Genomic DNA, 25281 nt, shown 5'->3' with positions numbered 1-25281 from the left:
TGGACATAATTATTTGAAGCACTTGTATTGTTTCTTGAGCCCGTTCCTACTGAGCTCCTTTCCAGTGTGATCATAGCTCTCAACTTTATCATCTGAACATCCACCCTTTAAATTATCTTAAAAAAAATAAAACAAACCCCAAACTGTGAGGGGTTTGGGGACTGAAGGAAGTGTATTTGAAAGCAATGTGATCCCATGTAAGGAAAAAATAATGGCTAAAAGACCGCGTAGAGTATCAGATTAGATGGCATCAACCAAAGAAAGAACCTTGTTGCAGGACGGAGCCAATAAAAGGCGGCTGAACACAAGACTGCTTCCACATAAAAAAGAATGTGGTGGTGCTGTCCTCTAATCCCTACTCCTGGTCCCCAGCCCACACCTTCCACATTTTTCTGACCCAGAAAGGGTGAGAAGGGGGTGCTGATACCTCACCCTCAGTTCTGAAACTTAACGGCCACGGTGGCCTCTGCCTCATGCTCTCCTTTGCACCCCGAAGTTGTTCTCTGAAAAAGAGTCTGAACCACCTATTTCCGTCAGGACGAAGAGGCTTCTCAGACCATCCCATGGGGATGGGCATTTTAGCAGCACCTTCAGTGCTTGGCTCACTGTGGGATAAATCCAGGTAGGGCACAGGGAGGAGACCTTTTCAGGAGCCCCACACCCTGTCTAGGGGGTGCCTGATCTCAGCTGATGAATTCCTGCTGCTGAGGGGTCAGGAGCTCTCACCTCTCTGCTGCAGAGGTGCGATTAGAGACGAGAAAGGGCATCCAGCCTCCACGTACCCAGTGCTGCTTCAGTCCCGTACTGCTCCAGCTGGTCCATTCAGGAGTCAGTGCACTGGTGACCAGGGAGACTCCACAGGGACTCCCGGGGCAAGCCTGGGGGAGAGCAGGGATGGGTGGGATGGATTTATGGGTCGCTTCTCGGGGCCCTCGGGAGGGCTTGGACCCTGCATCCCTGGTGGGGGATTGAGAAGCTGCTGGTCACAGCTGTGCACTGTTAATGAGGAATTAGCAGCGGTCTGCAGTCCTGTCTGCCGACTTTCCTGGTCCCAGGTCTCTATACCTGACGGGCTCGGGACCCAGGAGAGGAAGAGACCAGGCAGGACCACTGGAAGGGGCACAGAGAACTCAGATGGAGACGTGCCTCGCCACACACAAATAACACACCCGAGTGCCACCCAGACACGGGCCGTCATCGTCACTTGGCATCCTTTCTGCCCCCCAGCCCTATAAACAGACCAAGAAGTGTGATGGGAAGAGCCTGGGCTGTTGAGTCCTGCAGACGGGGAACGATTAAGGCTCCACTACCAGACAGCCTGCAGCAAGTTACTTAAGATTTCCGACCCCAGTGTTTTCCTTTGTACAATGAGGATTCCCGGATCTTCCCAAACAGGTGGTGTGAAGATGAGCAGCGAGCGTGGAGCCCCAGCAGGTGCCTGTGTTAGGACAGCGGACACCACATCAGTCAAGGCCGTGGCTTGCAGAGTCAGCTGAGGAAAACTGGCTGTCAGACACGCCTGCTGGGCCCACATGGGGTCCTGCTCCGCCCTGGGGTAGACATAATTCCTTTCACAACATCGCCCCTCCCTCAAAAGTGCCCTCCCTTCCACGTAGCAGGGCCTGAGAGGATGTGGTAACGACAGGTCTTCCACGGTATTTCCTCCACAGCGTGGATTTTTTTGGAGACCTAGTTTGAATGAATTGTTTTCTGTTCACACTGTCACAGAACAAACTTACAGGTTATCAAAACAATTCTGTACTATTGTAAAAGTGTCTTTTAATATTCTAGAACAGTCCAGTAACCTCCTCTCATGTCCAGCCTTTCCCTTGTGGAGTCAGTGTGGATGCGTTGTAATGGGAACTGTAAAAGCAGCTGTTGATATAAGGCGAGGGACTGTCAACAGTGAGCCCACTGTGCAAACATGGTGATTTCTTCCTAAGAGTCCTAAATGAGGAATCCACCCTGCACTTGTGGTTGCCGTAGGCCGGCTGCCCATTTTACAATGACAGCACAGCACCACATGTTTGGGAACTAGGTCACGTTACAGAAGCCAACTCACAGAGCAAATAAAGCTTTAAAGTATTTTTCGTTGCCCAACATCATAATTTGATTATATGTGTGATTTGCACATAGCAGTGACTTGAAGGAGGAGTTATTCTTTCTAAAGTTGCCAACAAACCCAACTAACTCTGAACTGATATAAAACTATGAAGGATACAAGTACCAACAAAGGTTTTAAGTTTGGTGTCGAAGTTGTTCTGATGGAACAGTGACAGCAATGGACAAGAACTGCAGTGCTAACAAGATTGTAACAAGCTTACATCAGAAGTCTTGTTAGGAAAAATGGAGCAGCTAAACAGAATAAGGAATAAGAATGGGGAATTGTAAAAATGTGTTATGTCCAGATTACTGTCTTCATTGTGTGATAGCCCCGAAGCTGATTAAAACCACAGCGGAGTGACTGTTATTTTTTTAATGCCCTATAAAATAGTTTTAAACTTTTTTTTTAGTTTATTTTTTTCAAGTTTACATCCGAATTAGTTAGCATATAGTGCAACAATGATTTCAGGAGTGAATTCCTTAATGACCCCTACGCATTTAGCCCTTGCCCCCTCCTACAGCCCCTCCAGTAACCCTCTGTTTGGTCTCCATATTTATGAGTCTCTTCTGTTTTGTCCCCCTCCCTGTTTTTATATTATTTTTTCCCTTCCCTTATGTTCATCTATTTTGCCTCTTAAAGTCCTCATATGAGTGAAGTCATATGATTTCTGTCTTTCTCTGACTAATTTCACTTAGCATAATACCCTCTAGTTCCACCCACGTAGTTGCAAGTGGCAAGATTTCATTATTTTTGATTGCCGAATAATACTCCATTATATATGTATACCACATCTTCTTTATCCATTCATCATCGATGGACATTTGGGCTCTTTCCATACTTTAGCTATTGTTGAAAGCACTGCTATAACCATGGGGGTGCGTGTGTCCCTTCGAAACAGCACACCTGTATCCCTTGGGTAAATACCTAGTAGTGCAATTGCTGGGTCGTAGGGTAATTCTATTTTTAGATTTTTAGGACATATTAATTTTTAAAATGTTTTAAATTAAAAAAAATTTACTTTAACATTCCATACAGATTTAGCTGAGCGACATAAATGTCAATAATACACCATTACTGATGAATCTCTAAGTAACCATAATTAATATCTCTATGCAATTATTTATAATCAACACATTGGCTCTTAGAGATATGTATATATACCTACTTAAAGAATTATAAAATTCAATGGACATTTGAATTTCTATGTATTTTTTGTAATCATCAAATAGTAAGATAAACTTGTAGTTCAACATAGAATTTAGAAATATTTTATTTTATTTTTTAAATTGAGTTTTTTACCTGTTGAATTTTATTTATTTATTTATTTATTTATTTATTTATTTATTTATTTTAAGGTATAGGTTCAAAGTGGCAGGTATATAACATAAAAATCTCCAACTGCCTCCTTACCTCTAAGACAGACATTGAAATCTATTCCATTCCTCATTTTTAATAAGCCCTACATTATTCTCCTGAGGACAAACCTACATTTAGTTGTCATTTTCTTACAACATAAGACATAAGTACACTATCCGGTCTAGGTACAGTGTGCAAGTGTCTGGCTAAGCTGTGGGTAAACAGGACGGTGGGGTGACTAGGCATCGAGAGCTAAAATATAAGAGGCAACACAATGGAATCAGACACCTTGAGAATGGTCACATGTGGAAAGTTTGGAGGAGAGGGTTTAGAGAGACACATTCATGGATCCCTATATCTGTAGAATACAGCTCTAAATTCTGATGATGGGATAATAAAACAGTTTCATCCCCCATTGATAGGGTCAACGTATTTTATATTTAATATAAAGGATGGGGAATTTATAAAAACAACGTATAGGAAACGATAACTTACGTATGAGAAAGTTACCTGCTGATATTTGCATAATTATTGTCTTTTAAATCCAACCACAACACATAATTTCATTCCTAGTCTGACACTGGAACGGAATGTTTGCAGCCAGTGTCACCACAAGGAGCCATTGGGGCAGCCAGGGAGGAGATCGGACCTTGAGGGAAGAGAAACACCAGGCTTAACCTGTTTTTTCCTCCAATGAACAGTACAGTGGAGGGAGGATTTTAAGTGACAATGATGAGCTCAGGGTTGCACATGTTGCTGAGATTCTGCTTCCAGATGAGAATGGCAGTGGTAATTAGTCAACTACTAACCTGACATTAGATTAGTATTTTACAGTCTGCAATGCACGTTGATCTACATTTTTCATGTACTCCTAATACCAAGCCTATGAAGTAGGAAAACAGACACTGAGATTTAGCAGGATGCTCTTTTGAAAACTGAGACAGAGAGTTACCAGAAAAGAGGCCATAAGTCACAGAAATAAATGAACTGTCCTGGGAAAGAAGTAGAAACATAACATAAATGGGCCAAAGATAGTGGGAGAGGGTAAGGGAGACAGTGCAGGAGACAACTGCTTCCTACGTTGGTTTTTCTAGGTCATTAGGCTTTCATGTGAGCCATTCGTGCCTGTTGGTGAATAACCACAAGTTTGAGTCCCTACCACGATGAAATGAGTATGTACTCTTAAGTTAGCTCAGTCTAGGGGCGCCTGGGTGGCTCAGTCGGTTAGGAGTCCAACTTCAGCACAGGTCATGATCTCCTGGTTCACAAGTTCGAGCCCTGATTCAGGTTCTGTACAGACAGCTCAGAGCCTGGAGCCTGCTCTGGATTCTGTGTCTCCCTCTCTTCCCCTTTCCTGCTAGTGTTCTCTCTCTCTCTCTCTCTCTCTCTCTCTCTCTCTCTCTCTCTCTCAAAAATAAACTTATGAAATAATAATAAATAAAAATACAAAATAAATAGCTCAGAATCTATTTATTTACTATCCCTTCCTTAGTAAACTTTTAAAAATATCAGCTCTTGGCTAATCCATGTTCAGCAGAATGGAAATAATGAGAAGAGAGTAAGAAATCATCTCTTCAGGGAATTTCTAGCAGCTGGCACAGAAAGCAGGCTCCTCCCTTAGAAGGATGTGGCTTAATTTATGACAAGAGGCTTCACAGAAGCAAGAAAAATGGGCTCTGATATTCCTACTCATGTTTTCTTTTTTACAAGAGTGAGGTTATGTCAAGTGGGGAAAACTCTGAACTGGGGGTTGGCAGAGTCTAGTGTAGCTCCACATTGATGACCGCCCCGCTGTGTGCCTTGGAAAAGTCACGTTCACTCTGCTGGCATCAGTTTCCTCCTCCTACAATGAGGTTCTGATGATTCCAGCCCCACAGGACCCGGCCACGCTCCCCCCTCCTCCCTGCTCCTGCATCCCCGCCTCGCTCTGCTCCAGACATGCTGGCCTCTGCTCTGTGCACAGTCACGTCACACTGTGTCCTGCCCCAGGGCCTTTGCCTTTGCTGTCCTCGCTGCCCTGTCCTCCTCGTCCACTTGTAGTGCATCACTGTATTCGCTGCATTTTTCCATCGGTTACATCCCTCTTTGAAGGTGTACAACTTGTTCTCTCGTTTCTCGTGTGTCACTCTCCTGAGAATATAAGCTCCACAAACGCAGGGCGGAGTCTCTGTATCGTTAACCTTCCTTTCCCGAATGCTTAGAACCGTGTTGCAATACAGTGGGTACCCAACAAATAATTCCACATCGGCGGATAATGGTCAAAAGAAGAAAAAAGATTTATTGTAAGAACTCTAGATCTTTTTCTGAACACAGCAGTGTTGTCTCTAATGCAATCCTGTGGAACTAGATGCATCTTACCATGGATGCATCACTTTCTTGTAGATTTTCTCTCCTCATCCCCCTTCACTGCACTGATGTGTCTTGTAATTGATTCTCTCTTCCAGTCCAGGAAACACACTCTGTCGATAAAAGTCCCACAGGTCTTCTGCAACTGGGGTTAAACATCTACTTTGCGTTCTCACTGAACTGGCTTAAGGTCTCCTGGCACATCTCTGCAGCTCACTTTCTCAGTGTCTTGGAGCCTAGAAGCTCCTCTCTTCTGCCAGCACTGGGGCTAGAATGCAGGTGTTGAGAAATACATGCTCTCTCCTCCCCGTCACAGCACTGCTGGTTGATCGTGCTTCTCCTAGCTCTGGTACTGAATGATTTTATGTGTGTGTCTGTTGCGGGTAGAGGGAATATAAAGTGCATGGCAGAAGCACATGATGAACACTAGTGAGAACTGAATATTATCATAAATGTCCTAAATCCATCTACCAATCCCCTCAATAATGAATTATTTGTTGATATTTTCACTTTTAGTCTCACTTCCTCAGGGTCTCTGTTGTGCATAACACACTTTTCTCTCTCCACAGAGTCAAATGTCAATTTCCAAATTTATATTCCTTTGTCCATTTACGCTAAGCCAGCTCTCTGTTTTCACCTCTTCTTCCTGATCATATCCTATACAACTTCATATTCCAGAAGCAAACACACCATCAAGGATTTTTTTTATATATAGAATAATGAAAGTCCTTTAAAGAGACCACACCATTTTCCTTGTATGCAAAAGCACCTGCAGGCAGTTCTCACTTCAATTAGAATTAGCTCTTTTCTCAGTCTTGCTACATTAATATCCCCTATACAATGATATCTGCTTTTCCATAGCACATTGAAACATCATTCCGTAGCCTTGGTGGAAAACAAAAGTATGACCTTATCTCGGATCTGCTTGGTCTTCACTCCATAGACAATGGGGTTGAGTGCAGGGGGAATAACTATGTAGAGGTTGGCAAACAGGATGTGGAAAGTGCGGGAGACATTGTGCCCAAAGCGATGGGCAAGGATGGAGAAAAAGGCGGGTGTATAAAACATGAGGATGACACAGACATGGGAACCACACGTGCCAAGGGCTTTGTGGCGGGCATCCCGGGACGGGAGGCGGAAGACGGCACGGAGGATGAGGCTGTAAGAAACGGCAATGAGAATCACATCTGAGATGACCGTCATGATGGGGACACCAAAGCCATACCAGATGTTGACGGAGATGTCAGCACAGGCGAGCCGGGCAACACCTATGTGCTCACAGTATGTGTGCGGTATGATGCGTGTCCTGCAGAAAGGCAGGCGTGTGAGCAAGAATACAACTGGCAGGATAATGCAGAAGCTTCGAAAGGAGATGCCCACTGCAATCTTGATGATGGTCCTGGGAGTCAGAATAGTGGTGTACCTCAGGGGAGAGCAGATGGCCACGTAGCGGTCAAATGCCATGGCCATCAGGATGGCTGAATCTAGGACAAAGCTGCAGTGCAGAAAGAATAACTGGGTCAGACAACCAGGAAAACTGATTTTCTGGGGACCAAGCCAGAAGATGGTAAGGGTTTTGGGGACACAAGTGGTAGACAGTATCAGATCTGTCATGGCCAGCATGGAAAGGAAAAAGAACATGGGTGCATGAAGACTATGTTCCACAGCAATGAGGTAGAGAAGGATACTATTGCCCACAATGGCCGCGAGATAGATAAAGCAGAAGGGGATGCTGATCCAGACGTGGTACTGCCCGAGGCCAGGGATGCCCAAAAGGGTGAAGTCACCTGTGTGGTCGTTACTCAGGTTGTACATGGCCGGTGTGGTCTGAAACATAGATTCTGTATCTGAAAAACAAATTGTGTATGATAAACCTGAGAAAACTGTATAATTCTTCCTCCACTCTCTCCTTCAGGCTAGTTCTCTTCTTCCCTATCTGCCAAGAAAGAACCTCCCAGTTCTAGTAAGAGCAATACTCATGTCTTGAAAAAGATTCCCCATTAAAATAAGAAAAGAAGAGGAAAGGAAAGGAAAAGGGAAAGGAAAAGAGAAAAAGGAAAGGAAAGGGAAGGGAAGGGAAGGGAAGGGAAGGGAAGGGAAGGAAAGGAAAGGAAAGGAAAGGAAAGGGAAGAAAAGAAAAGAAAAGATTCCCTAGGCATGATACTTCTGGTTGTAATCACTCAGTCACTGTGGAATCTTCAAACTGAACAAAATTGTATTCCTATGTTAATACCAAGTGTTCCTTGGGTCAAAGTAAATTGTTTCTGTATAGACTTGAGTATAGATAAAAACAATCTAACCACATGCAAAGAAAGAAAGAAGCGAAGAAAGTGGGGAACAATTGGGAAAATAAGGAGACAATTGACAATTATGACTCCTATTACATAATAGGAGTCCAGGCTTTACAAAGTATTATCTCATTTAAACAGTCTTCTGAGATATGTATCTTTTTCCCAACAAAGGCAGTTCAACTTTTTTGCAAGAAAGCTAAGAAGGAGCAGGGCAAGTGAGGGTCTCTGCAGGAACTCCCATTGCTGTGTAGGACTGCCAGGCCAAGGTCTGTCTGCAAGGCAGGAGAGGATCAGCGTCCTGCCCCATTTGGTCCATTTTGTGACCAGGGGTCCAGGCCCTCCCTACTTGGAGCCCAGGTAGGAAAGAACCTTTAGTGTTTTTTCCCAGGGTCTCCAGCAGAGTGTTCGTACTGTGCTCAGAGTTGATACAAACCTTCTTGTTGGGCAGGTCAATGTCAAATTCAACTCCTCCCACCATATTGAGTACCCTACTGACTGCTTAGAGCAGCCTTCATAGGTCATGTCCATGGAGGACTTGTGCTTCAGCATGACTATGGATGTGGTCTCAGATATGTGTTTTTATCCACCTATTTTTTTTTACAGAATCTGAAACCTGAGAGATGATCTTATCTAAGATCTCATCTCTAGTAACTGGCAGAGCTAGCACATCCAAGTCCTCAGTTAATAATCATTTATGCTGTGGTGCCAGTCCAGGTGATTGTCTCAGGTGACACACTACAGGTTGCCAAGGACTGAGAAGAGGCATGGGTTTAGAGAAAGAAGACAGTACGGAAAAACCTAACACCAAACTGCAGTGTGCCCAGCACACTAACCCTATTCTGACTGCACTTACTCTCCTGATATCCCTTATACTATAGCATCTGGCATTTTCAGACCAGAATGTTCTCTGAGACTGATGTTTGGTACCTCGCCATGGAGAACAATATGGAAATAGATATACAGCTCAACCTCCAGTCCCCTCTTAGGATTTACTGAGGAAATTGGTTCAAGTGTGCTTTTTTTTTGTCCTTAAATATGTATTTATATTATTGCATTTTAAGATAATATTAATGAATAAATAAATAATATTTTAAGAGGTTAACATATGTAGGAATGTTGTAGTTGACATTTGTCATTTTATCCCATTTATCATCATTGTTTCCTAGAATTAAAAAAAATAATCTTTATCATGTTTTGAAGGAAAATAAACTGTCCACAATAGCAGTATGATATAAGCAATGTTTTTATTTATTTATTTATTTATTTATTTATTTGGGAGAGCTCAAGCAGGGGATGGGGAGAGGGGGGAAGAGAGAATCTTAAGCAGGGTCCAAGATCAGTGTGGAACCCAATGCAGGGTTCGATCCCATGACCATGGGATCATGACCTGAGCTGAAACCAAGAGTCTGACACCGACTGAGCCACCCAGGCACCCCTAAGTAGCATTATACCCCTTTTATAGAAACTAATATAGATGATAAATGGTCTATTTGAGTGAGAGCAAAATCCAGATACCTCTGACTTCAAATTGTGTGTTTTAAACTATTCTATCATACTTCTTCCTCAAACTATACACATGTGGTTTTAAAAAAAGGAAAGAGGAAACAAACTCTTGAAGACATGTATTCAAAGAGAGTGATTGAGGGCCCTCTAGTGAAAGACATATAGAATTGCTACATTCTGAAAACCAGGTCAAGAAAAAAAGCAAGCAAACAACTTCTATAACAAAACTAATATTTTTGGAAACCTCCACAATACTATGCAAGTCTAAAGTTCTTTACGTGAAATAACTTCCATAATCATCTTAAAACCCTGTGAGAAAGGAAATAATGTTACCTACAGTTTGAAGGTGCAGAAACTTAGGCACAGAGAAGTTAAGTAACCCGCCAAAGGCCACATGACAAGCAAATGTTAGAGCTCCACATTAAACCTGAGAAGTCTTTACATAAACTGACACGTAATAAAATTCTCTGTAGAGTATATGGCAAATGGCACATGCATGATATCTGCATAGCAGAGGATATAAACTTAAGCCACATGAAGAAAACACAGACAAATATTGTATGATCTCAAAGACAAATGCTGTGTTTGCAAACTAAAGCAACAAACATAACAACAACATGAAAGCATGGAACTCATAGACACAGAGAACAGATTGGTGATTGACAGAGGCGGGTGTAGGACGTGAGTCAAAGGGGTAAAGACCGTCAAATGTACAAACTTCTAGTTATAAAATAAATGAGGGGATGGAATGTGCAGTATGGTGGCTCGAGTTAATAATAATAATGTAATGTAAAAACAGATGAACACAAGGGAAGGGAAGCAAAAACAGTATAAAAACAGAGAGGGGGGAGCAAAACATAAGAGACTCTTAAATACAGAGAACATACTGATGGTTGCTTGAGGGGTTGTGGGTGGGGGATGGGCTAAATGGGCAAGGGGCATTAAGGAAGACACTTGTTGGGATGAGCACTGGGTGTTATATTTGGGGATGAATCACAGGATTCTACTCCTGAAATAATTATTGCACTATATGCTAACTAACTTGCCAGTAAATTTATAGAAACAAACAAACAAATAAATGTATTGCATACTTGAAACTTGCTAAGAGAGTAGATCTTCAAAATTGTCATCACAAGAAAAAAATTTTTCAACTATATGCGGTAATATGTGTAACTGGGTGTATTGTGGTGATCATTATGCACCAAGTTTAACATCCTTCCCACTCATCTACCCCAAACTTTTCCCTCAATGTAGCATAACATCATCTTAGACAATTTCATTTTGTTACTGTGAAGTCAGGTGTCCAGTTCCACAGGTGTATCTTGAAGCACTAGAACTTAGAATTGACCTGCCTCACAAATCACACTTGTAGACATGCTACTTGTATCTGCTCAGGTATGTGGTTCAGTGATTATCATTTGTTCTTCAACAACCTTGAGCCCTCCAAGGTATTGATGCTTTCCGTACTTTTTGCTCATTATCCTAGTGTCTCTGCATTCCTCCTTTCTAGGTTAAATTCTAATTCATCACATCAAGCACTCTCTTAGACATATTTTGCTTGCCCTTGATCCACTGACTTTCCATCACATATGTAGGCAAAACTCAACTCCTAGATTCACCAATATAATAAGTCCTTCAGATCATTATGGAAAGGCACTTAACTAGACATGTTTGTGTTCCCATAAGTTCATGATCATCAACCTTCAACTTCACCCCCAACACTGCCCGATGACCCAGCAATATGATCTTATTCAGCTCAGTCTCCCTGGATGACTTTTTTCCCTACTTTTCTCCAAGCACATCCACCAACTCCAACTCCCTCTTTCTCAATAGATAACCTTTCATTTTACTTCACAGAGAAATTCAAAGCCATTGTATGTGAAATCACGTAAGACAGCCTCACATCTGTGCGTGTGTGTGTGTGTGTGAGTGTGTACGCATTTGTCTTCTACCTAGCCTTTCAAGAAGTTTACTCCTTCAACATTTAAACAATTAAAATGTGCTCAAGTATTTTCTGGTCTAAATTACACAGAAACAATTATATTCTCTCATTCATAGCTAGATATGTACTTGTCTACACCACCTACGTTCTTCTCATCTCCTGCTTACCCTTTAACCTATGTTAATCTTACCTCTGTCCTTATCTTTCCACCAAAGCAGCTTTTCCTAAGATCACCAATGAAATCCGCGTCCCACACTGAGTCCTTGCTGGACTTAGCAGCAGCATTTGACCCTATTCCCTATCTCCTCAATCTTGAAATATTGTCTTAATGTTTTATTACAACATTTGGAATTTTTCTTCAACCATCCTGACATCTCATCTCATCCTTTGCCTGTTCTTCCTATTTTGTGTGTCTTAAGTCCTGGGGTGCTTCAAGGCTCTGCTTGAAGCCCCCTTTTTTTCTCTTCACACTTTTCCTAATCTGTATCATCCACTCCCAAGATCCCAATTAATAGCTATACATGACGTCTACCAATTCTTTACCTATCATTTACATCTAACAAGACACATACATTCAACTCCATTCTGGATATCCTCTTGTGGATATCTCATAGCACTCAAATTTAATTCTCAAAAATCAAAATGAAAACTCATCATATTCTTTCACAAACCTGATGACCCCTACTGTGTCTAATATTTCACAGAATATCAATATCATCCACTAAATGACCCGAAGCAAAAATCAGAATTTCACCATTTATACCTTTCCCTTTTTAACCCCCATGCACAATCAATTATAGTAATCCAATCTTTTTGGAATCAAAATTAAAGGTCTTTAACATAGCTAACAAGGTCTCCACAATCTGGTCGTGTTACCTCTTTAGTCTTCCTGTTACACTCCAGGAATGTTTGCCAGAAAAAGAAGTCCTGCTTTTTCTAAAAATGTATATGTTAAAAGTAATTTCCATGTAAGAAATAACAGTAAGTTCTTCCCCCTTTTTATTTCCAGGGTTCCAACTGTAGTATTTATGTATTTCCTTGAATTTTGACTTGAGTGTCTGCTGATACCCAAACTTCTTCTCTGCAGATGAACAGAAATGAGGCCAGAGATGTTGGAAAGCCACGTGATGAAGACAAATGAGACCACTGCTATCCCTACAGGGGAGCAATCGCACTGCAAGGTGTTCAAAGAGGTATCCATGCAGTGAGCTGTCATGCATCGATCCTGCACTTCTCTGAACAATTGCCATTCCAGATAAATAAAAGTCTAAACAGATAACGTGCTATGTGAATACAGGTGAGCTAACACATGTTCCCTCAGTGCCAAAGTCTCCTGACTGTAAGAGTATGCAAATATTTCCTCCTTGACTTTAGAACGAATACCCTCATCCCTCTTCCTATCTCCAAGCAAGGCTAGGTTCTACTTATCATTCAGGTCTCTAAGTCCCCTTTCATTCAACTTAAATATTACTTTCCTGGGTACAGTCTTCCTGATCTCTCCGCGTCAGAAAATTCTGTTTCCAAATTGTATCCCTTCTTTTCTGCAGTTCATCACACTTGCAACCACTTGTTTACTATTTATTTTCTCTCCTAGACTGCAGTCTCTGTAAAGGCAAAGATCATGCAAATCTTGTTCTTCCTGTTTTTGTTGTTATCATGGTTTCAAAAATGCTTTCAATATCTGCAGGTTGGTGGCACTTAAAAAGTGCTCAGTGAATATTTCTGGAACTGAATGTTGCTGTTGAGTCAAGACAAAAAGAATATTCTCTGGAAATACATTTGAAATCATTAAATACCTGTTCATGAGTAAATAAAGGAAAATAAACCTATGCAAACTGGCAGCCAATAATATGCCAAACCAGGAGAATGTTAAAGGCATTTCCACTAAAGATCTAAAGATCACGGTTATCATAACAGTTGTATTAACATGGCTCAAGAAGTTTTACCCAGAGAAATAAGGCTGCTTACTTTTGCTCACCCCCCTTTGTCTCAGCTGAGGTGAAAATTCTTCCAGAAAACTTTTTCTTAACCACAAGACTGAGTCCTCATATTTACACATACAGCTGGTATGTAAAGGCATTTTCATAATCACAATTTTATTTCTGTTTAAAAAATTTTAATGTTTATTTACTTTTGAGAGAGAGAGAAAGACAGAAGACAAGCAGGGAAGGGCAGAGAGAGAGAGGTAGACACAGAATCTGGAAGAGGGTCCAGGCTCTCAGCTGTCAGCACCGAGCCTGTTGCAGGGCTTGAACTCATGAACTGCAAGATCATGACCTGAGCTGAAGTCAGACGCTCAACCAACTGAGCCATCAAGGCACCCCAAATAATTTTATTTCTGACACTAGTTTAATCTCTATAAACTCTTAAGATTTATTAAATAAATAAATAATGTTTAAATCATTGCACACAAGCTCCTGTTTGATATGGGACCTTTGTACTTTTTCAGCCATGACTCTCCCTACCCCACCTCTGCTTTCCCTTCTATTTATATTCCATTAAAATACAGTTTAATTAGTAAGTGGCTAAAATATAATAAACAAACGAGTGAAGTATAACACACACACACGCACACACACACACACACACACATGAAATGCTAGGCAAAGTTTACACAAAATCACATCATTCCTACTTCTTAAGAACCCAGATTTTAGAGTCAAGTATCAGATTTGCATTGATCAGTGACTGTTTTTTCATTACACCAAACAAGTTATTTGATGTCTCTAAAGTGTCTGTTTCTGCACAGAATTTTCGTGGGCATTAAATGAGAGAAGTCCTCAGCTCAGTGTTAACCTACCAATAAATAGTGACCATCATATGAGGTCATTATTATTACAAACACTTGCAAATATACACGGATGCCAGAAACCCACACAGTAACAGAAAATTTCAAATCACACCGAAAACACAGAGTTGGAGTCCGCTCTTCCAGACCCAAGCTCCCAGACCATGTGGTCGTGGCTGTTGCATTGTGTCCTGAAGACAGCTCCAGTCCTACTTGTTCCCTTCTGCTCCATTTGTCCATCCTCATGCCAACCCCTGAGACTGTTTAAATCTGGCACCCAGGCCTGCAGACTGTATTTCATGGGGAAAACCGGATTGAGCCCACCCCTGTCTTTTCCTAGCATCTCCTTGCCTCTCTTCTTGGGTCCCGTGTATGTCCCTCAGTTAGCTGTCCTCTGCCTTTGTTTTCTCCAACACTCACCAAACCCAGACCCTTGGGGAGGACCAAGTATGCAGAGAAATGGCACCTCTGTGCAACCAATCCTCTTATTCCTCTTCCTGGACTTCAGAGGGAGCACTCAATACTTGTGGGCCCCTGAGAGGCCACAGCCACGCACCCAATCAGTGAGCCGTGGACTGCACAGGAAGCACTTCCCAGGGGTCTAGCTCCTGAGACTCTGACGTCCTGAAGGCTGGGGTGGTCTGAGTCCCTGCAGACTCCTGTCTTCTAGGACAGGCAGCATCCTGAGCTAGCAGAGTCCCCTGGGGCTTGCAAGATGGCAAGCCACTCTCCACCACTCTGTGTGTGTGTGTGTGTGTGTGTGTGTGTGTGTGTGTGTGTGCAAGAGAGACAAAGAGACAGAGAAACAGAGAGACAGAGAGGGAGAGGGAGAGAGGACTTGTATGTCTCTGTGAGTTACTGTGTTTACGTTATAAGCATTCAGTCAGCTGTGTAAGTATATGTACCAGTTATTTTAGTACGAAAATGCAAATAGACCTGTGGGAGGAGGGGTACAGGTTCTGGTTTCTGATTCAAGCCTAAAAAGAGACTGCCTTCGTTATCACAGATCAGTCCTATGGATCAAACACTTGAACCGACATGTAAAACTCCTTACACATATGCTGGCGAGCCCTAGCAACTGACACTTTAAAATATTTCTAGAACCACATTCCTCCTTTGTCACCACTCTTCAGTCCCTTGTCACCTCTGTGACTGGACCCTCCTCATTGATCTAAAGATCTCAGTTCCACCCCACCTATTCATCCTCTCCTTGCAAGCCATAATAATCTTTCTAAAATAGAAATATGATCATCATTCCTGCCAAGTTGATAAAGACTTTAGTATAAAAGAAATCCCCATTGGCATCACACGCAAGATCTAGCGATTTCAAGCCCTTGACTTCCTCTGCAGTGACACCTCTTGCCACTCACCCCTCAAACACTCTAAATTCCATACTAATGTATTTCGAGTCCCAAACACACATTAAATTTTTGCAAGCATCATCCCTTTACATACGGTATTCCTTCTTTCTAAAATACCCTTCCTATTTTGGGGTGTCTGGGAGGCTCAGTCAGTTAAGCATCTGACTTCAGCTCAAGTTGTGATCTCGTGGTTCGTGGGTTTAAGCCCTGCCTCGGGTTCTGTGCTAACAGCTCAGAGCCTGGAGTCTGCCTCAGATTCTGTGTCTCCCTCTCTCTCTGCCCCTTTCCTGCTTGTGTTCTGTCTCTTTCTCTCTCAGAAATTAATAAACATCAAAAAATAAAAAAATAGAATACCCTTCCTATTCTTTTCTGGCTGACTCAGCCTAAAATTTAGCATCACCCATTTGGAAAATCACCCCTCACCCCATCATGCCCCCCTGACTTTATGCCTGCCTTGGCACTAATCACACTATGTTACAATGATATGTTTAACGTTTTGTTTCTGCTTCTAGAAGGCAAGTTTCTAGATGACAAGGATCTTACTCCTGATATTTTCCATCAGATTTCTATGGTTGTTCACAAAGTAGGCATTCAACTATGTTCTCGATTATTAGTAGTTAAAGCAATATTATAGCATCTGTTTTTATGACACTTATTTTATAGCATTTTATACACTGAAGTCACTATTCTAATACCAATTAGAAACTAATTTTACATTGCTCAATGCATCTGGAAAAGGCCTGAAATGTATACCTGTATTTTTACAAATATCCCCACTTCCTAATTACCCACCTCTTCACAAACTCTTCATGGTCGCTGTCTTCCTAAAGTCATAGCATAATACAGAGAAGAAAAGAGATAGGACTAATTGCTGAGTCTTAAGAAACAATTAATTTACAGTGATATAAAAAACTCAGATTAGAGTAGAATATTTTCAGAACTGTACATTGCAGGAAAACCTCTCTTTTATTGTAACAGGTCTATAGTCTTCTTTCAGTTCAAACCCCTACCTTATGCCAGTTTCTTTTTCAGAAAACTTTACATCCTATGACAAGTATGATTAGTAGGGAGGAAATAAAGAATTGTGGCATCTAATTGCTGTCCTCGATTTACTTTTGTTCTTGGGGAAGCGCTTGCCATGTTTTCTATGAATGCTTCATTTATTCATATAGCATATTTTGGGAAACAGTTGTTATTCTGAGTAGAATCAATGGGGCCATTCACAGTATGGGTATCATGATTTATATGTGGAGCCTAGGGCATTTGAATGTTGATAGCCTGGTGTACATAGAGGCCCCCAAGGTCAGATGACAAAGCATCACAAAGACAAAGAATTCAGGTTATAAATATAAACAAGAATGGTGGTTTCATAATATGTTCATAGAGGCGCCTGGGCGGCTCAGTTGGTTAAGTGATTAAGTGTCTGAATCTTGATCTCCGCTCAGGTCATGATCTCATGGTTTATAAGTTGTAGCCCCACATCAGGCTCTGCACTGACAGCATGGAGCCTGCTTGGGATTCTATATCTCCCTCCCCCTCTCTCTCTCTTTCAAAATAAATAACTAAACTTAAAAAAAAAAAGTGTGTTCACAAATTTTATGATACTCCTCTCTTCAAGGGATAGAGCTTAATTCCCCTCCAGTTGTGTATGGGTTGGACTTAGTGATTCATCTCTAACAAATAACATATGGTGGATGTGTGCCTTCTGAGAGCAGGCTGTGGAAGACATTGAAGGTTCCTTTTTTGTTATCTCTCCTGAATTGCCCACTCTGGGAGAAGCCAGCCTTTGAGACAGGACATTCAAACCACCTGCCTGAGGAGGAGCTGAACCATTTTTTTGTGGGTTTTTTTTGTTTTTGTTTTTGCTAACAAACAGCGCTACCTAGTGATCGTCTTGGAAATAGCTCCTCGGCTTCAGCCAAGCCTTCCTATGTCTGCAACCCCAGCAACATCCGGACTGCAACCAGTAAGAGACCCAAGACAGAACCTTCTAGGCGGGCCGCTCCTGAGTTCTTGACATACAGAGACTGTGATAATGTTTATTGTTAACTTGTGAAGTAACTTCTTACACAGTATAGATAACTGATATGAAAAGGAACATAGGTTATCCTGTATAGTCCTACCTGTGGATAAGGAATTAAAGGTCAAGACTTTGTAACTGCTGTTATTAGCCACTGGGCTACTTAACGATAATCCACTGTAATTCTATTTAAATCACTCCCTTTGAAACTTACCTCAACAAGGGAAGTCACCAGTATGTGTGAGATACAGTAAGCACCAGGTGTGATATCTGTAAAAGGATTGCAAGATCACTTTCTTCACACAACAAACATTTATGAGGGTAAGAATAATATGTCAAGCTCAGGAAACCAGGCATTATGCTACACCCTGGATATTCAGAAATAAATATCAGTATTTCACTTGAGGACATGATCTACTAAGCTCAACAGGCTTGTAAAAATGAAATTTCAATACAGAATGAGACTCATAGGAAACCCAAAGATGTTCATGGAAACTGCGTGGAGGAATAATACCATAGTCCAGGGATAAGAAAAGATCTTGAGGGGCAAGTGAACTTAATATGAGTCTTGAGGATGGGAAAAAAGTTAAAGGAAGACAGGAAAAAAAAGACACTTCAGGCCAAGAGACCAGCATGTGCAAAAGATTAGAGGTGTAAGGGGATATGATGTGCTCTGGGACATGGGTGTCACTTAGCAGACCCAGGGACATTCTGGGTCATGTGTGTTACTTATCAGACTCAGGTACATTTACTAAAGTGCTGAGAAATGAAACTAGCCTGAGGGGCAGGCAACCAATCAAGCAGGCAGTGTATCAATACAGATATACTGAGCCCCTGCTAGGAGCAAGGCACTCTACTAGCCACCAGAAGATATAATACCTCTCCTCATGGAGCTTTCAGTTCATGGAGGAAGAATATATTCTTCATATAATCAACAGAGTATATGTGTAAAAATAATCACTACCTTTGATAACTGTTATGAAAATCTGTAGGATGTTATGCAAGTCAATTGACAGAGGTATCTGGTCAGACCTGGGGAAGATGAGAAAAGATTCTGTAAGAAAAGTATTTTTAAAAGGATGTCAATTTTAACTAAAAGCTAATAAAATAGGTAATATGTACTGGGTTCTTTATGTCAAATACAGGGCCAAATCCTTTAGAAACATTATCAGATTTAGTCCTTCCTCCCTCCCAGTGAGGTAGATCTCCTTATTACTTCCATATTACAGACATGAACAATGATACACAGAAAATTCTTCCAGTTGCTCAGCTGCTTAATGGAGAATTTCCTACCTTTAGATAGTCTGGCTCCTGAACCCTACTTCAACTTCACATTACACTACATTGTCTCCAGTAGGCCCAAGGAAAAGGGGACAACATTCCAAACACAGAGAAAAGTATATGCAAAGACCCTTAGGCAAGAAGGAGGAAGATGTGAATACAAGCTCCTTGAAGCAAGTATTTTGTTTTCAGTTGGGCTCATATACTTAAACAAAATTGAATAGGAGTATAACAAATTATGGGCAACAGACGCCATTTTTAGTAAGTGAATAGCCTGTTCAAGGAACCATCTTGAAAGATGACATTCAGCTTAGTGGGTGCATTCCCTGCCCCAGCTTCCCATTCTCGTGTATGCTTTCACCCAACCATCGTCTGTTAGTGAAGTCTATGGGACAGCATGGAGGGGGCAGTGAGGAGAAAGGCTTGAGGCCAAGCACTGACTGCTGGCTGCAATGTACAATTCCAGCAGGCCCATTGGATGAATTAAATATCCAGGCTCCAGTCTCTTTGTGTGTGTGTGGAGATCTCCCCAGCTCACAAGGTTTGAAAAGCGATTTGTGATGCTGTATGTAAGGCACTTTGCACATTGTTTGGGACATTACAGGACAATCGCTTTTAAATTGTTTTATGTTATTCTAGTAACCGTGTAACAGAGGCTGTGGATGCAGATATGGCCAAGGCATTTTTTTTTTTTTTTTTTTTTTACTGTACTCAGGTTGATCACAGATTCCTGGGGAAGCAGGCAATTCCAGGACAGAGTGATGAGATAATATGACCTTAAAAGGCACTGGGAGCTGTGAGGACACAGAAGAGGGTGTTGATATCATTAAAGGAGAGAGCAAGATGGTGAAGAATTTTACGTGCGAGCTGTGTTTTCAAGGAAAACCAGGCAAATCATGGGATGAAAACCGTGCTAGTCAGAGTGAACATTGTTTGAAATGTGCAGCAGCAGGTGAGAACATGGTGAGAGTGGAGAAACAGCTGGAAGTGGGTGAGGCTTAGAGGGATCTGGGAGATCACAAGAGCTTGGAGAGGGCAGCAAGAAACTGCCCCTTGTGTTCCAGAGCTTAGATCTTATTCTCAAGGCTACGGGATGAAGGGGTTCGTGGAGGGTTTTGCTTGGGAGATGACAGAATAAAATTGATACAGGAAAGTCCATGGACTTACTGGTGGACTGGAGCAAGATGCACTTGGAATGAAGCTTTAAAGGAGCAAACTTAGTCTGAGGATTTTCACTGGAGTCCAGGCAGAGATGAGGAGGAGCTAGGCGGGCTGAGAGGACACAAGAATGAATTAAATAATGCCGCCTCCAGAGCTGGGGCTCAAATGAGGCTAGGGAGGTGCGGAGGATGCAAATGTTAAGGCTGAATTCACTCTCAAGGTCTTAGGTGTTCTCTTAAATTTTCCGCCCCAGGCACTTCGATGGGGCTCAAGGTCTTCTTGCCAGTTCAGCAGGAAAGGAGTGAAGTATTTTCTTGACTCATTTGTCCCTGTCTGCAGTTTAAGGGGAGGCAGGAGCAAGAACCAAGTCCCAGCGGTCACTCCCTTGGCCTTTTCCATGAGCAATACATGATCCTAGGCTCATTCTGCCTTTTATGCAGTGGGAGTCTCCCTTCTGTTGAGGAAATGGATGGAAGTTGACCGAGCTAGGTGGTGCAGCTAACAGGCGGACCGTTGCCGGTGAACTTGGACACAGACACGTAGCAGTTACTGTAATCACTTGCATTGCAAGAAGCCATTCCTGTGTCTGTGGACTGGCCACATGAACCGGAGGTTAAAGGAAGCAAGTATTCAGTGTACGTTTTTGACTACCCTTCCTCAGGATCTTCATTCTCTGGATCTACATTTCCCCTCTGCTCTCCTTGTAGCAATTTCTCCCTACCTCTAGGCTCAGCCTTCTCTTGCTCTTTCCAAGAGTAATAATAACACCTGTACCTTGCTCTCTGAGCCTCCCACAGTGATATTTTAGATGGTCTCATTCTAGTTTGTTACAGGAGAGAGCACGATGAGGACACCAGCTGTCCACCCCAGAAGGAGACGGTCTCTTAACAGGGTCTATTTGAAGAGACTGTTCTGATCTTTTAAGCCCTAGGTGGGACTCCAGATCTGAGCTGTGCCTGAGTAGGTGGTCTGGGGAAAGGGAGCTCTTGAGAGATCAGGGAAGTAATGGATTCTATGGTTGCTCCTCAAATCTTATCCTCTGTGGGTGGCTAAACCCTGACTTTGACTTATTGGTTGCCTGTCTATGAAGTCTGGGCTCACGCCCACAGCTTCTTCCATTTCAAAAGCATGAAACACCACATTAGACATGTTGTTTTGTTCAGCAAGTCAATCTTTGTAAGTAAGGAAAATGGTCTGATTTTTAACATTGAATAATATTAGGAAGATATCTTTATATGAAGTAAAGAACAAATGTATTATGTATTGCTCTATACACACCTCTTTTCTTCGGTAAATGTAATTCGCTATTCTTTTCCATGCCAATTTATGGTGCCAATGAATATTTCAAGTGATGGTAATCAAAACCAGACTTACCAGCTTATTTTAAACAGTCCAAGGGCAACTATAGATGGGTCATTGGCCTGAAGCTATCCCAACAGAATGTTAGATTACCGTGGATTAGAAGGGATTTTGGGAAAATCCTCTAAAGATGGAAGATATAGGGGTGCCTGGGTGACTCAGTCAGTTAAGCTTCCTACTTTGGCTCAGGTGATCTCACGGTAGGTGAGTTCACACCCGCATCACGCCCTGCACTGACAGCTCTGAGCCTGGAGCCTGCTTCGGATTCTGTCTCCCTCTCTCTCTGCCCCTACTTTTCTCTCTCTCTCTCTCTCTCTCTCAAAAATAAATAAACGTTTAAAAATTTTAAAGGTGGAAGACATAAATCAAATAACTTAAAAAAATTTTTTTATGTTTATTTATTTTTGAAAGACAGAGTGTGAGTGGGGGAGGGGTAGACACACACACACACACACACACACACACACACACACACAGAATCCAAAGCAGGCTCCAGGCCCCAAGCTGTCAGCACAGAGCCTGACGCGGGGCTCAAACCCATGGATCACGAGATCATGACCGGAGCCGAAGTCAGACACTTAACCGACTGAGCCACCCAGGCGCCCCCAAATCAAATAACTTTTAATGAAAGCTTGCACTTTTAGTGCTGTCTTTAATAACAACAAAACGACTTCATCAAATTATTGTCATATATTTTACAACAGTAAAACAATATACTTTTCCATATAGTAGAAAATAGAAACTATCAAGACAAAACAAAAATAAAATAAAATCACCTATTAGTTTACTACATGGATATAACAATAATTATTTCCATGTTTTATCCCTCAGAAATCCTATCTATTTTTTATGTACCATTGATATTGTTCAACAATGACATTAAGCATAAGCATTTTGTGAACTTTTTAAAATTTAATATCAAGTGGCAAATATTAACTGTGATTCATTTTTTGAATAAAACTAATTCAGCTATCTTTGTGTATAAGCTGATCTTTCCTGATGCAGAATGAGAAGGTTTTTCTTTGTTAACAAGAAAATTAATTTTGTTTTTTTAATGAAAATTAACTTTCTTTTTAGTGAAGATTTTAGGCTATTCAAAATGAGGGCAGGATTGGACATTTTATTTTGACTTTCTTTAAGGAGTATAGTATATTCCATTATCTCTTACCATTTCAGTGATCAAACCCATTTAGTACGAGGTGGAGGGTTACTGAAAAATCTCTGGGAAGAGAGATTTGAGAAAAGTCAACTGCATTACAATCCCTGAAGGATAGAACTTTCTTGTTTACTAGTTTTATTCAAATTCAGTGCTTGCACCATATGAAATAAAACGTGAAGGAATTAAAAACCAACGAAGAAAGAAATGATCAAATCTATTTTTTTCTAATTTTTTTTTTAATGTTTCTTCACTTCTTGAGAGACAGAGACAGAGTGTGAGCAGGGCAGGGGAAGAGAGAGAGGGAGACACAGAATCCGAAGCAGGCTCCAGGCTCTGAGCTGTCAGCACAGAGCCTGATGCAGGGCTTGAACTCACAAACCTGAGCAGAGCTGGATGCTTAACCGACTGAGCCACCCAGGTGCCCCCCCACCCTTTCTTTTTATCAAATCTATTTTTAAAGGAGTTTAAATAAGAAGTGGTTGGTAGCGGCATCCAGTTACTTCTATGATTTCTGTTTTTAATTTCCTCAAGCTACTTATTTCTGATCACATTTCTTTAAAGTAATGAAGGTAGGATGTATTAACAAAGAAAACTGAGATAGAAACAATGTTTTGAATAATCTGGGTGAAAGCCTCATCCTGAGTTTCAGAAAAGTACTGTGCTGTAAACAACTCCATCTATTCTCAAGTAGCAGCATCCCCACCTGTAATGATGGTGGTTTGTAATTTAATAAAATCTTCCACTATTGAAACTTCACAACAAAGGATATCTGTAATCAATGGTTAGTAATTTATTTAACAAACACAAAACCCCTTTACTGGCACCGTGCTTGTATAAACTATACCCTGATACACAGAATTTCTATTTTACAGGCTTTGAACTCCTTTTCCCTTTTATGAACATGGAGCTATCTCTATACATATTGTAGGTTATTAACAGATGTTTAGTTGATCAATAGATCAATAGGTGATTAAGTAAATATGTGTGCCAGATAACAGGATTGTTGTTTAACTAGTTCAATCAGAAAAAAAAAACTCTTCTTTTTATTTGGTTTTTAATATTCTTTACAAAAATGTATAATTTTCTTCCATTTCTTAAAATGTTTAGTCAGAGACTACAAATTATTATTACAAGTTTTAAAATTTTGCATGACCGTCATTTTTCATTTATGACCATTGTGTGAGAAAACAGTACCAGGCTCAGGATTTTCCATGGAAGCATCTTTATGAAATTCTTTGATCTTACTTTGAATTTTTAGAACCTTTCTCCACAATGTAGAATACTACACACAATTAGGTCTGCATCGGAGAAAACTTACTAACGGAAATTTTACAGAGCAGATGTCTGAGTCCATTAACTAATAAATATATGCTAGTTGATTGTGAAGGGCTAGTTCTCAAACTTTCTTTCTCCTTACAGACAAGTGATGAAGGTTCCATACCATAATTCAGGCATGGTTGATCCCAATGACTCCACTGTCAATTATGATATGTTTGTCCTCAATGGCATCCCTGGCCTGAAGGAGCTGCACATGTGGATCTCCATCGCCTTCTGCCTGATGTACCTGGTGGCTGTGTCAGGAAATGTTATCCTGATCTGTGTGGTGGCAGAGGAGCACAGTCTTCATAAACCTATGTACCTCTTCCTCTCTGTGTTGGCTTTTTGGGATCTGATTCTATCTACATCCACAGCACCCAAAGCCCTGAGCATCTTCTGATTTGATGATGTGGACATCTCTTTTGGTGGCTGTATAACCCAGCTCTTCTTTATGCATTTTGCCTTTGTGGTGGAATCAGGCATTCTCTTGGCCATGGCTTTTGATCGCTATGTGGCCATCTGCTACCCACGGAGGTACACCATCATTCTTAGCCATGGTGTCATCGGCAAAATAGGGCGTGTTGTAGTGCTCAGGAGTTTTGCAACTGTTTGCCCCGTTATCTTCCTAGTGAGGTGCCTGCCCTTCTGCCAGACAAACATCATTGCCCACACGTTCTGTGAACACATGGGGCTGGCTAAGTTGGCTTATGCTGATATCACCGTCAACATTTGGTATGGAATCTCTGTGCCATTACTCAGTGTAATGCTAGATATGGTGACAATAGTCCTCTCCTATAGGCTCATTCTCCAGGCAGTCTTCAGGCTGCCATCCCATGATGTGCAGATGAAAACACTCAGCACCTGTGGTTCCCATGTCTATGTCATCCTCATGTTCTACCTTCCCGGGATTTTCACTGTCATTACTCAGCACTTTGGCCGAAAAATCCCTAAGCATGTCCACATCCTGTTGGCTGATCTCTATGTTCTCGTTCCCCCCCGTGATGAACCCAATTATCTATGGAGTAAAGACCAAACAGATTCGTGAAAGAGTGGCCCTTGTGTTTTCTTCAAAAAGGAAGTGTTGCTAAGGATGATTGGCTCTCATTGTGATATTTTAAAGGTGAGGAGGAAGGATCCTATTTAAAAAAGCGGACAGATAAGTTGTCATTTAGGATAGATTCTACCTGCTATGGAATTAGTTTTTTTTTTTTCATTCAATAGAAATGACCCAAATTGTATGAGTCCCTTATTTCAAAGGTAAACAGGTTCTTGAAAACCTGTGTATTCATAGGC

At 41.5% G+C, this 25281-nt stretch overlaps 1 protein-coding gene and 2 pseudogenes across 1 annotated transcript; 1 reads left to right on the top strand and 2 right to left on the bottom strand.

Annotated features, from left to right (window-relative positions):
* Window positions 1-6679: 6679 nt before the first annotated feature.
* LOC147576702 (olfactory receptor 52H1-like) lies at window positions 6680-7654 on the bottom strand. Its single transcript, XM_086679416.1, has one exon. It carries the CDS (start codon window positions 7640-7642, stop codon window positions 6680-6682), a length of 963 nt encoding a protein of 320 aa, XP_086535542.1. The 5' UTR covers window positions 7643-7654.
* A 785-nt stretch (window positions 7655-8439) lies between these two features.
* On the bottom strand, window positions 8440-8646 carry LOC147576701 (copper transport protein ATOX1 pseudogene; annotated as a pseudogene).
* A 15478-nt stretch (window positions 8647-24124) lies between these two features.
* On the top strand, window positions 24125-25076 carry LOC112865268 (olfactory receptor 52B2-like; annotated as a pseudogene).
* The last annotated feature ends 205 nt before the right edge of the window (window positions 25077-25281 follow it).

This window comes from Puma concolor, chromosome D1 (assembly GCF_028749965.1).
Source record: "Puma concolor isolate L17-30 chromosome D1, mPumCon1.1.hap2, whole genome shotgun sequence".
In the NCBI taxonomy this organism is placed as follows: Eukaryota; Metazoa; Chordata; class Mammalia; order Carnivora; family Felidae; genus Puma; species Puma concolor.
Note: the sequence above shows the minus strand (reverse complement) of the source record. Positions and strands in the feature narration are given on the sequence as shown.